This window comes from Theobroma cacao, chromosome 7 (genome assembly GCF_053813885.1).
Source record: "Theobroma cacao isolate CCN51 chromosome 7, ASM5381388v1, whole genome shotgun sequence".
NCBI lineage: Eukaryota > Viridiplantae > Streptophyta > Magnoliopsida > Malvales > Malvaceae > Theobroma > Theobroma cacao.
The window spans coordinates 438,016-449,457 of NC_142645.1; the positions used below are offsets into that span (position 1 = coordinate 438,016).

The 11,442-nt window shown below is 36.2% G+C and overlaps 2 protein-coding genes across 5 annotated transcripts; both read left to right on the forward strand.

Moving 5' to 3' along the window:
- Positions 1–1,166: 1,166 nt before the first annotated feature.
- On the forward strand, positions 1,167–4,290 carry LOC18593231 (calcineurin B-like protein 3). The gene is made up of 10 exons (XM_018124694.2): positions 1,167–1,321; positions 2,033–2,127; positions 2,216–2,370; positions 2,545–2,627; positions 2,755–2,814; positions 2,965–3,073; positions 3,302–3,354; positions 3,448–3,528; positions 3,632–3,744; positions 3,865–4,290. The coding sequence occupies exons 3-10, from the start codon at positions 2,247–2,249 to the stop codon at positions 3,920–3,922; spliced, it is 681 nt and encodes a 226-aa protein (XP_017980183.1). The 5' UTR covers positions 1,167–1,321; positions 2,033–2,127; positions 2,216–2,246; the 3' UTR covers positions 3,923–4,290.
- Positions 4,291–5,265: 975 nt separating this feature from the next.
- On the forward strand, positions 5,266–10,612 carry LOC18593232 (WW domain-containing protein). 4 transcript variants are annotated; one of them, XM_007020354.3, is made up of 10 exons: positions 5,266–5,458; positions 5,688–5,774; positions 6,342–6,466; positions 6,820–7,562; positions 7,725–9,094; positions 9,335–9,414; positions 9,522–9,617; positions 9,697–9,770; positions 10,019–10,154; positions 10,291–10,612. In XM_007020354.3, exons 1-10 carry the CDS (start codon positions 5,374–5,376, stop codon positions 10,372–10,374), a joined length of 2,880 nt encoding a protein of 959 aa, XP_007020416.3. In that variant the 5' UTR covers positions 5,266–5,373; the 3' UTR covers positions 10,375–10,612. The 4 variants fall into 4 exon arrangements, with proteins under 4 accessions (XP_007020416.3, XP_017980181.2, XP_017980182.2 ...); XM_018124692.2 differs by having other exon boundaries at positions 5,691–5,774; XM_018124693.2 differs by having other exon boundaries at positions 5,396–5,458; positions 5,688–6,053.
- The last annotated feature ends 830 nt before the right edge of the window (positions 10,613–11,442 follow it).

Below are 11,442 nucleotides of genomic sequence, written 5' to 3' on the forward strand. Positions count from 1 at the left end.
TGAATGATATTTGGGCATATTAATTCTAGGTCAAAGCAATCAAATCCAAAGGACTGTCCTTTTGCTAGTATTCATGTCCTTTTCTCCATGAAAACCATTTATGATTAACTTTACAATTGGAGAATGATTCAAGTGTTGAATATTGTGAAATGATTGGTTATATTATTTGTTTATATGCTACATTATGCAAATATTTTTATATTAATTTATAAAATTGAAAACCCATTTTTTTCATTGGTCTTTTGGGAAAAAAAATAATTTATTTTTTTATATTCTAATGTAGTAGAGTATGTAAATTTCATATTCTTGATTATTAATGATATGAGATTATTTCCAAGTCCAACCACTTCAAATTTGTTTCCCTAATAGTAAATTCATCTAATCCAAAGGTTTTTAATACATGTATATATCAAGTTACATATTGTTGAACTCTCTAATTTCAATACCAATAATTCTACATTAAAGTGAAAAGACATTTAGATAACATATTTTTCATCAAAAATGATGTGTATATTCTTTTTTTTTTTTAACGGGCAATAATAGTTTTTGTGTCGTGAAAAATGCGAGGTATAGTTGGTTCAACGTTTTAATGGCATCTCATCACATGTAGTAATCATTTTGTACAAGAAAAATAAAGTTTCAAAAAGGATTATTCCGATGTGAAAACATTGACAAATAAGATACGTAACAAACTTTCTTTAAGGTTAAGTTATATAATTTCGAGATTAAATTATTGAACAATAATACGTGATGTATGTATATATATATATTTTTCAAAACTCGATTTAAAACCGAATCATTGAGATCAATAAATATTTTTTTAATTTTCACTCTCTTAAGCTAAGCCAAACTATTTTTTAATAACTCATCTAATTTCCCTTTTAAGCAAAGCCTAATTAGGGGAGACAAAAAAAGAAAAAAAGAAAGAAAGAAAAGGAAAATCTACTCAGAAACGACGCCGTTTTGTATGTCCTTGTCCTTATCAAGTTCCTTCTTGTCGAACCGAAACCAGCCTCCCCTCCTCTCCCATCAAAGCATCAACATCACGTGCCACGTACCGTCAAAAATTCATAATTATCTATTTATTTTTTAATATAAATTTACCATTTTTATATTTCAATTTAATTAATTAATTAATTAAAAATAAATTAATAATAATAGTTTTTTTTCACGTCTGCATATATAAATTATTGAAATCTCCAGCTCTTCTCCACCTCCATCACCACCTTTTCACCCCCACCTTCACAGAGCTTTCCCTATCCTCCCCGCCGGTTTCACAGATTTTCCGTACTACCTCTAATCATTCTCCGCTCAAAAACAGGTACCATGGTTTTTTTTTTGGGTCCTTAAATTCATTTTATTCTGTTTGTTTCCTTGAGAAAATTGAAAACTTTTGAATCTCTGTAAGCTTAAAGTAAGTAGCTTTAAACAAGACTTCTAAGCTTCGTTAGATCTACGCAAGTCATATTCTGGGAAATTTAGTTTCTTTTTTCTTTTCTGTCAAATTTTATTTTTGTGTGTGGAATTGATTAGATTGGGTCCTGATCAGGTTCAGTTTGAGATAAAGTTATGGTTTTTGAGTTTGAATGGGCTTTTTGATGTGTTTGATTTGATGGGTATTTGATTTTGAGCTGTTTTTGTTTATAGTTTTATTGGAATTTCCATGTTTCGTATATGTCTTTCTAATTACTGCAATGTCTGGGACGGTTAAAGAGTCTTGATATGATTGCTCTATCAAAGCTTGGTGATTTTTGGGCAATATGTAATGAAATGGACTATTCTTTGTAGGTAGGGTCACTGTTTTTTTGTCCTCTGTTTTGCATTTCTTAATATGCTGTGTACATGGCATGGTTGTTATTCGAGTGTATTCAACGCGTGGAAAATGAAATCATAGTTGTTCGTATTTTTCATGTGTACGTCCATGTACTAAAATAAGAAAGTAACATTATTATGGAATTCAATTTATGATTGATAGGAAACAGAAACATCAGGCAGGCACTGATTGAGATCTTGGTTTTCATTTGTAAAACAGATATTGTTTTCTGAGATCTCCAAGTTTATGACTTTCTGAATTCAGACTCTCCGGCATTTAGGCTTCAGTCAGCAGGATCGGGAAATGGTTAAAAGGTTTGTCTTGTTTTTTGCCTCGAGACTAATTATGTTTGGAGAAAGAATGATGCGAATGGGATTTCTAAACCCTTTTCTGGTTGCGTAGGTATGGAGTGTTTTGATGTGTGGAGAATATCATGTTGCAGTGCATAGACGGACTGAAGCATTTATTTGCTTCTGTACTGCAATGTTGCGATATTGATTTGTACAATCAATCAAGAGGTCTTGACGATCCTGAACTTCTTGCTAGAGAGACAGTGTGTATGCTATCAAATTTATTTTCTTTTTAAATAATACTGTTAAGCTTTTACTATATTGCTATAGTGATAGTGTCAAAGCTTTTGTACGATTCAACACCTTGTTTAGACTGTGCCTGTGTTAATCTAGCTGTGGAGTCATTCTACTGAAATTGTTATTTCACTAACATTGGTGCAGTCAGTGTAAGTGAAATAGAAGCACTTTATGAGCTCTTCAAGAAGATAAGCAGTGCTGTGATAGATGACGGGTTGATAAACAAGGTATTCTTTATTTTAATACTATATGTTATGTTTGTCAAGTTTTTGGGCTTGATTACTCCAATTGAATTGGTTCTTCCCCCCTCGTCTTTTTAGTATTTGAGTTTTAGTTTATATTGCTATTTCGCAGGAGGAGTTTCAATTGGCGCTATTCAAAACAAACAAAAAAGAGAGCTTGTTTGCTGATCGGGTACGTTTTATCTAATGTTAATTAATACTGTTTCTATCCTTGATAAAGAATGCTTGTCAATCTCATCATGCCAATTCTTTGTAGTATTTTAACTCAAGTTATTAGCATCGTGCTCAAGCTGCTGTCAATGTTTTTCTGATCTCACTGCAGGTATTTGACTTGTTTGATACAAAGCATAATGGAATTCTAGGTTTTGAAGAGTTTGCTCGTGCTCTCTCTGTCTTCCATCCAAACGCACCGACTGATGATAAGATTGAGTGTATGTGTAAAATACTTAAGTTGTCTGCATCAAGATCTTTATTTACCTCTTTGGTCATCAATCATAATCATGTTAATTTAGAGATTGAATGTAAATTGACTGGCATGGAAAAGGAATTATGAACTTAAGCATGTAGTGGATGATTATGTCCAAATTATCTTCTCGGATTCCTATCATCTATGTGCTGAGTACTTTGTATTCTCCTAATTCTTTTATGTCCTTTTGCAGTCTCTTTTCAACTGTACGATCTCAAGCAGCAAGGTTTTATTGAGAGGCAGGAGGTAAAACTTTTGTTTTTTCCGATTTTGATCTCTTGTATCCAATCTTTCCTCTATCCTTCTTTCCTTTGTTCATATATATATTTTTTTATATAGGTGAAGCAAATGGTAGTGGCTACACTTGCTGAATCTGGCATGAACCTTTCAGATGATGTTATAGAAAGTATAATTGACAAGGTGCTCACTCAACCTGATTTAATTGAAGTCATATCATATCTCTTGTAATTTTCATTTTCTCTATTCTAGTTTCTATGTTTTAAGTTTTGGAGCATTCCTACAGACCTTTGAGGAAGCTGATACAAAACATGATGGGAGGATTGACAAGGAAGAGTGGAGAAGCCTTGTTTTGCGACATCCATCCCTTCTGAAAAATATGACCCTGCAATACCTCAAGTAAGTTCCAAACATACTCTTTACTATTTAGTGCTAGTGGCTGCTGGAGGTTACCATAAGAGTAGCTGTTAGCAATGAGTGTTCACGCTTCAACTGTGTCTTGATTGTTTCGTTGAGCAGGGACATCACCACAACATTCCCGAGCTTTGTTTTCCACTCACAAGTTGATGATACCTGAAGTCAACTGTTGCACTCGAGCTCCATAGACTGTTTGATTATGGCTTGTTTCTTTCTAGACAATATTGCCGTCTCAAATATAAATTGCCCAAGAGTGAGTCTCTGTGTTGTTTTGGTTCATTGGTTAAAATTTTTTCGTCGCGTGTGTCCATATCAAAACGTCGAACTTTTACTTTCTTCTCAGTGTTTTTGGTCGATTGACTCTTCCGGATGTGCTGATTTATTTTGTGTGTATTGTTCTTTATGGTGTTACAATGTAAAAATTCTCGGTCCATTTGAAAATTTTTCTTCCATAACCCCGAATGTGGAATCCTTCTTGTTATGGATGTAAATTTGAATGCAGCAAATAACAAGAACCAGTTTCCCAGAGATTCCACCTTCCATTTCAATTGCAAAATGTGGTTGTTCTGTGCAGGGATTTATGGTTTCATATAAACTTTAAGCCTGGCAAAACTTTGACAGGAAAAAGGCCATGGCAACAAAGAAGCATGCAAAGTTATTTGCATCTCCGTCGAGTTTAGAATCTAAGTTACTGCCAACTTTGGCAGTGAGATATCAACTTGTAAGATATTGTCTGTTTTATTCTATTGCTTTATCAGTTGTCTCATAAAAGGTGTTTCATAAGTTGAATATGGTTTGAATTTTTAAATACTCAGTTCGTGTTTTACTACATATTCGATGTAAGATTCACGACTTCTCTTTAAGATCATGACATAGTTCAGACTTTGAGCGAACAAAGGGGTTTATGGTTAATGGAGATCATTCATGTCCAAGTGGAATCCCATCTTAAGCATGTGTAATGCACTTTTAAGCAAGTGGTGGAAATATTTTTTTTCCATGTGAATTTACACTATAAATACAAATTTGAAGTTATAAATAATTATGATGAAAAAAATTATGAGTTAATAGTTAATTTTTTAATTTAATGGATTCAAATCGAATTAAGGTTAAATTTATGAAAATTTTTATTCTCGATCCAACAAATTCAATGTGTTAAATATAATAAAGAGATTATTATTGTTAAAAATATGATTTTTTATTAAATATGTTAAATATAATAAATATTTAATAGTACTCGAGTATTTGGTTTATGAGTTGGTATATTATCTCTTTATTTAAAAAGTAGAATTCGATTTTTTTTATTATAAAAAAATAAAATAAAAAATAAAATATGTAATAAAAAATAAGTAAAATGTTAAAATAATTTAAATTTAAATAATAAACTATTTAAAATTGGTTCAATATTGCTCCGGTTCGATATTGAAGCAATTATTGACTGAACCGATTCGATTAACTGGTCCGGTTCGATTTAGGGAAGTCAAAAACCCGCGACGCCTCCTTTAGAGGCCGTGTAGCTGTAGAATTCAAAATCTCCAAATCGAAGAAGAAACCCTAGATAAATTTATCCAGAAAAAAGGTGTTGTCTTTCAATCAGGATTCGAAATCAAATCTATGGGAAAGAGAAAGGAGCGTCGTCTAGCTGCTCTGAGCAACGCTGGCCGCCGTGTTAAGCTCGATCTATTTGCGGAACCCTCTGGTAATCTTTCTCTCCTGCTTTTCTCCATGTAAGAGAGAGGTGAAAAGCAAAGATGGTTTCTTTTTGATGGTTGAGAAGGATTTTGCATTTTGGTGTTCTTTCAGTAAATTAGCAATCAGTATTAGTTGAAGAAGTTGGTTTAGAGCCATTAGAAAGTGAAAAATTGTCATTTTTATATTGGTTTATGTTTGAAGTGTTAACTTTTTGACTTTATTTTTGAAACCTTTAGAAGATTTGGGTGGCTCCTCAGTACATGAAGAAGTCGATGGGGAACCAAAACATGGTGCTGGGTTGCCCAATTCACCATCTTCTTCAGGTGGGTTCTGTCAGTTTTCTTCAAAAGGACTATGTAGAGAAGGCATGAGTGGTCTACATTTTTTTGGTGGAAATATGGAATCTATGCCAGACATATTATGTTGTTTGCCCCCAGAATTTGTTTACAGATTGTAGGGTGTGGCTGTGGTCTTGGGAACATTCATACAGAACTGATCGGGGCCCTACCAATGTGATATTTTGAATGAGTCCCAATCTGTTATGCTCTATTTCGCTGCATCAAAGCGTTTTGCAGATTTCTTCTGGAAAATTTTATCTCTCGGTTCGTATGTCTCTTGTCTTTATTTACATAATGCCCTCCACTGACGTTTTTCTTTGATGTGTAACAGGTGGCTGTCATGAATTGCTGATAGAATGGTCCTAATGCTTTTGTCAAATTTATCATATGGATTTTTGTTCAGCCTTTAATTTTTTTTTTGGAAGATGTTACCTTGGCTTTTAACATGAATGTTTTGTCACTCTCTGTTTTTAGGTTTAGATATAGTGACAATCGTTAAGTATATAAAATTGTTGTTTTAAAGTATTTAACATATTACTGTTGTGTCTTCAGGTCAACAACCGCCAAACCCTTTGCTGTTACTTGGCCAGTACAGTGATGATGAATTGGATGATGAGTCAGATAAAAGACTAGAACATGGCACTTTAGATGGTTCCTTATCTGACCATGATGACCAGGTAATTTGGGATTCCCTCACTGTTGTTTGTGAAATTATGCCTTGGTAGGACCTAGTTGTGAACCTTTTCTCTTTTTGGCCCTCTTCTTTAAACTGAAAGCAACATGGGCTCACTATGACTTTAGCTTGGCTGTATTGGCTGCTGCAGTTAGGTCATTTTTCATTCTATTTCTTAATTCCACAATTTGTAAAGTGGTATTCGTTCTTTTAACTAAAATGGTGGGAGCATTGTGGGTTAGATTAGGAACTTGTTAACTTAGATTGGCATATAGTTTTCATTAATTTGTTTCTTTAACATATTTGATAGTTGGAAGCTCCTTTTCCTTCACTTGCTCATTGCTTAATTTTGATTAGGCTAAGGGACCTCTCAGTGAGACCTGCAAAGATGCAGAAGTTGATGCAGGAGTTCGTGATACTCTGAAGGTTAATCAACAGAACACAGAGAGAGATTCTACTCCAAATGCTATCCAGAACTTGGTAGGTGTTGATAATAGAGAAGGAGATAATGATGATGCTAGTGAATCAGTCAAGAAGAACGATTCTACAGAACAAATATCTGTTGCTGGAACTTCTGAAGTACAGGTCATTGGAGATGTGGGTTCAGGCTGGAGGATTGTAATGCATGAAGAGAGTAATCAGTATTACTACTGGAATGTTGAAACTGGTGAAACTTCATGGGAGGTGCCTAATGTTTTGGCCCCGATAAACCTATCAACTTCTGGCCAGATGGCTCTTACTGTTGAAAATATGGAGACTGCTCAAGTGGGTACGCAAGATTTCAAATCAACACTAAGTGCCCAACCAACTGGTGGAAATTTGATTCCTCAAAATAATGAGCCGCGGTTAGATGAGCAGGATGGAGGATGTAAAAGTGAAGCTCTGAAAGATAACAATTGGACCTCTGATGTCAATAGAAGTGAATTTCAAAGTAGCTCAGATGCTGTTGATACTCATTTGACTGATGGGAGTTTAAGTGGCTCTGGGAACTATGTACAAAATTTGTTATCTAATGTTGAAAATAAATCAGGAATCGATCTCTCTACTCATCTTTTGAAACAGGGGGAGTGTTTGCTAGAGAGAATGAAGTCACTAAAAGTGTAAGGAATATCTAATTGCTTTCATTCTTCCTTTGCTATCCGGTTATATTTTATTACTTATAGCCAATATAGTTTTACTGTTGCTTTTGTTTAAAAGTAGAAGACTGGAATTTCTTTAATTTTTGTTGTTATTTGTCTTCCTAATAGTAAAAATATTTTCAGGTCTGAAGACGACCTGCAAGGTCAGGGCTGGATGTCTAATTGTATTTTAGAAGTTGAGATTAGACTTTCTGATATCAAGTCATTGCTTTCATATGGATCATCTTTATCACCGTTTTGGGCACACTGTGAAAGGAAGCTAAAACAGCTTGAGGGTATTATTAATGATAAAATTTACCAGCTTGCAAAATCAGCCATTATGGAAGAGGGTGAAGAAACTCCTGCCTCTTTTGGAGAAAAGCTTAAGTCAGAGGAAAGTACGCACAATGAAGTTGAAGCAGATGGAAATGGTTACAGTCCAGTTTCTTCCACACCTGACATTTCTCATGTTTCTACTGATGTTGACACATTGACAGTAGTCAATAGTGATTCAAAAAATCAAGTTCCCTCCAGCAATGCTGCATGTATGGTAAAGGTTCCTTCTTTTGGATCACCTACTGAACATTGTGAAAGTCAAGCCCAAATAGGTCAACTGGTCAATGAAGATACTCTTTCTGGTGAAGCTAATTCTAAGACTGGAGGGCTTGGTGGAGAGGATGTTGACATGGATGTGGACATGGAAGTTGAAGAGGCAATCCCAGCAAGCACCATGTCCCTCAGAGATGTATCCCCCACCACCCTGGAGCAACTAAATCCACCTGCTGATTACTCAGCTGTTCCTCCACCTCCAGATGAGGAGTGGATTCCTCCACCTCCTCCTGATAATGAACAAGTTCCACCACCTCCTCCTGATAATGAACAGGTTCCTCCACCACCACCTGATGAGCCTCCTGAACATTCATATCCTCCTCCCCCATCTTATGCGGAGTCTGTGCCTCTCACTTATGCAGAACAATACAACCTAACCTATTCTGATTCCAGTTATCAGTATTATGGACATGCAGTTAGTGAAGTCCCAATCGGTAGTTTCTATGGGCATGCTGATGGAAGTCAAGTTGCTGCACCCCAAGCCTCAATTTACTATCAAGCAGTTCCAAACACTTATTCTGAAAGTGCACCAGTTACTGTTAATCCTGTTGAACCTGTAACATTTTATGACCTTCAAGGCGGAGGAGCAACTTCTGTGCCTATTGCTGTTGGTACAGAATCTACTCAGTTGTACAGTGAAGCTGGCACTATAACATACAATACTCTTGCTTCAAGTCAAATTCGATTCGATGATGAACTTGCAGTTGCAGGACCTGGTGTGAGAGGCAATGTTCCTGCTGGTAGTGATAAGACTGAAGTAGCATCAGCGGGGATCTCTTCTACTTTGGCCACTATTGAAGCTCCTGCAACCATTTCTATTAAAGAAAGTTTTGCTGCAGCTGCTGCCGCTGCTGCATCCGCTGCAGTTGCAGCTTCATCATCAGGTCCAAAGGTTTCATCTAAAGGTATACTTTTGGGCCATAAAGTGTAATGTATCAATTCAATATAAAATATGATGATAAGATGCGGAGAAACTCAAGCTATGATCTAGGCTTGTGATAGCAGTCAAATATTCTTATGAACCAAACAATTATTGGTTTTTCTGAGTGATATATCTGTACTTGAAAACTTTACAAATGACAGTCATGACATTTGTTTACTGGAATTGACCAACTTGTGACTCTGTATCCTTTTTTGTTTGTCAGCTGCGCGAACTAAAAAGCGGACAGTTGCTGCCACATCCTCCTTGAGGTCTAATAAGAAGGTCTCGAGTTTGGTGGATAAGGTAGAAGATTTACCTGTTTCAGAGTTTGGGGATTTATCTACTCCTTGATGGTATTTTAATCTAGTTTGTTTCTGAAATTATTAGAATTAATGCTTCTCTCTTATCAGTGGAAAGCTGCCAAAGAGGAACTGCATGAGAATGCAGAAGATGAGCCAGAAAATCCCTATGCGATGTTGGAAAGAAAGCGACAACGGGAAATAGAGGTCTGTAAAATGAACCTTTGTTCTTTGCTTATTTATTCCTTGCCACTGGTTCTGGTGCCTTACTATTCTTTGATTGCAGGAATGGCGTGCCCAGCAAATTGCCAGTGGAGAGGCTAAAGATAATGCAAATTTTCAGCCTTTGGGTGGTGATTGGTATGGATTTTATATTATATATGTTGACTTCTTTCCTCTTCTTTTTCTGGCTGCTTTAGACATCTTTGCTAGTCTCAGCTAGGTGAAAAAGAACATGAAGACTGAATGTCAAATAGATCTTACACTGCTACTGCCTTTTTCTCATCCACTTCTGCATTATATAGATCTTTCCAATTGCATAAAATATGCTCTTATATATATATATTGGCCCTTTTCGGTGATATGCCTTTTCGACATGATAAATATAGGCGTGAGAAAGTAAAGCGGAGGAGAGCACAACAGAAGGCCAAAGAAGCTGCAGAGACTCCCTCAGAGGTGGTTCCTGATGGAAACGAACAACCTGATTTAGATGAACTGTCAAGAGATCTTCCTTCTGGATGGCAGGTATATGTTGCACTGCTTTCCCAGCTTTGGTAGCTTATTTCATAGAACTAGTTGAAGTTACCGTTCGAGAGGCTTAAAAGTTCTCTTATATGCTCTAATTGAATTTCCTCATTTACTTGCTGTTCTCTTCCACCAGGCTTATTGGGATGAAACTTCGAAACAGGTCTATTATGGGAATGTCAACACCTCAGAGACAACTTGGATTAGACCAACAAAATAAATTTGAGATGCACCATCAGTTTTTCTTGTTTTCATTCATTGAGTTGAATCAATGTAGTATTTCACGTATTTTTTCGCCCTCTTCATTCATACGGGTTTTACCCAAATGTATATCTTTCTAGAGGCAGATTAGGAATAGGAATGAATCAGGCATTTTTCCCTAATGGCAGAGACCAGAGAGCTACAATCTTGTACTAGTTATTATTAGTTTGTTTTAAGGGTTTCTTTTTTATGGTCCAGGCTTGATATTCTTAAACCATTTTTGGCCTAAATTTGACATTTCGAATCAAACTCAAGGACTTCATGGACAGTCAACTTTCTTTCTATTGGATACCCCTCCACGCAAAGAAACTGAACATGAAAATACAGAAGAAAATGAGAGAATGCTGAGAGTTGCAAGGGAAGTAAGAGGCCATGAAAGCCAGTGAAAGAGAGGAAAAGGATAGAGTACAAAGCAAATTACTCATGCAATTTGATAAAATAGAAAGTTTTGATGAACATTTTAACCCATTAAAGCTAACTGCATGCACCTTGCGACATTTGATACATTAATTTCAGGAGATCACAACTGCATCATCATGCAACAACAGTTTTGAGTACTCAAAAGCTTTGGTACAGGAAACCCCTTTGGGAGCAGCCTACCGAGCTTGGAAGAAATCACTGATGGGTTCAGATTTGGTGGCACCAAGCAAAGCAAGGTTTGATCCGACAGAGCCTCCCCTTCTCATGCCAGAAGCTCTATGGTGTCGGCACCTGAAGGACCCAGCATGCGTCGTCGGAGAACAGAGGCAGTTCCACCTTCCTCCTGCTGGCTTGGTCCCTTCTCCTTGAGGCGAGACATGCATAGATGAATCCCTTTTGATTTCATCCATGTTGATTTCTGGCACAGAGAACTTACTGTTCTTGCCCTTCAAGTCTATCTTTGGTGGCTTTGCTTCGTCCCTTTCGTCCATGTTTTCCTTTTGGTGTGAACTTCGCAGAATATGCAAAAAACAACTTTATAGTCACATGTCAATTAATCAACAGGATCAAAATCCTGAAAAATGATTGATTGCTTTTCAATGTTGAG

What these genes read in the sequence shown, in the direction of transcription:
- LOC18593231 (XM_018124694.2), top strand. Translation starts at nt 2,247, where the DNA reads ATGTTGCAGTGCATAGACGGACTGAAGCATTTATTTGCTTCTGTACTG. An exon ending in GACTGATGATAAGATTGAGT is followed by an intron (nt 3,074 to 3,301) that starts GTATGTGTAAAA and finishes GTCCTTTTGCAG; the next exon opens with TCTCTTTTCAACTGTACGAT. An exon ending in TAGAAAGTATAATTGACAAG is followed by an intron (nt 3,529 to 3,631) that starts GTGCTCACTCAA and finishes GCATTCCTACAG; the next exon opens with ACCTTTGAGGAAGCTGATAC.
- LOC18593232 (XM_007020354.3), top strand. Translation starts at nt 5,374, where the DNA reads ATGGGAAAGAGAAAGGAGCGTCGTCTAGCTGCTCTGAGCAACGCTGGC. An exon ending in CAATTCACCATCTTCTTCAG is followed by an intron (nt 5,775 to 6,341) that starts GTGGGTTCTGTC and finishes TTGTGTCTTCAG; the next exon opens with GTCAACAACCGCCAAACCCT. An exon ending in TCCAAAGGTTTCATCTAAAG is followed by an intron (nt 9,095 to 9,334) that starts GTATACTTTTGG and finishes TTTGTTTGTCAG; the next exon opens with CTGCGCGAACTAAAAAGCGG.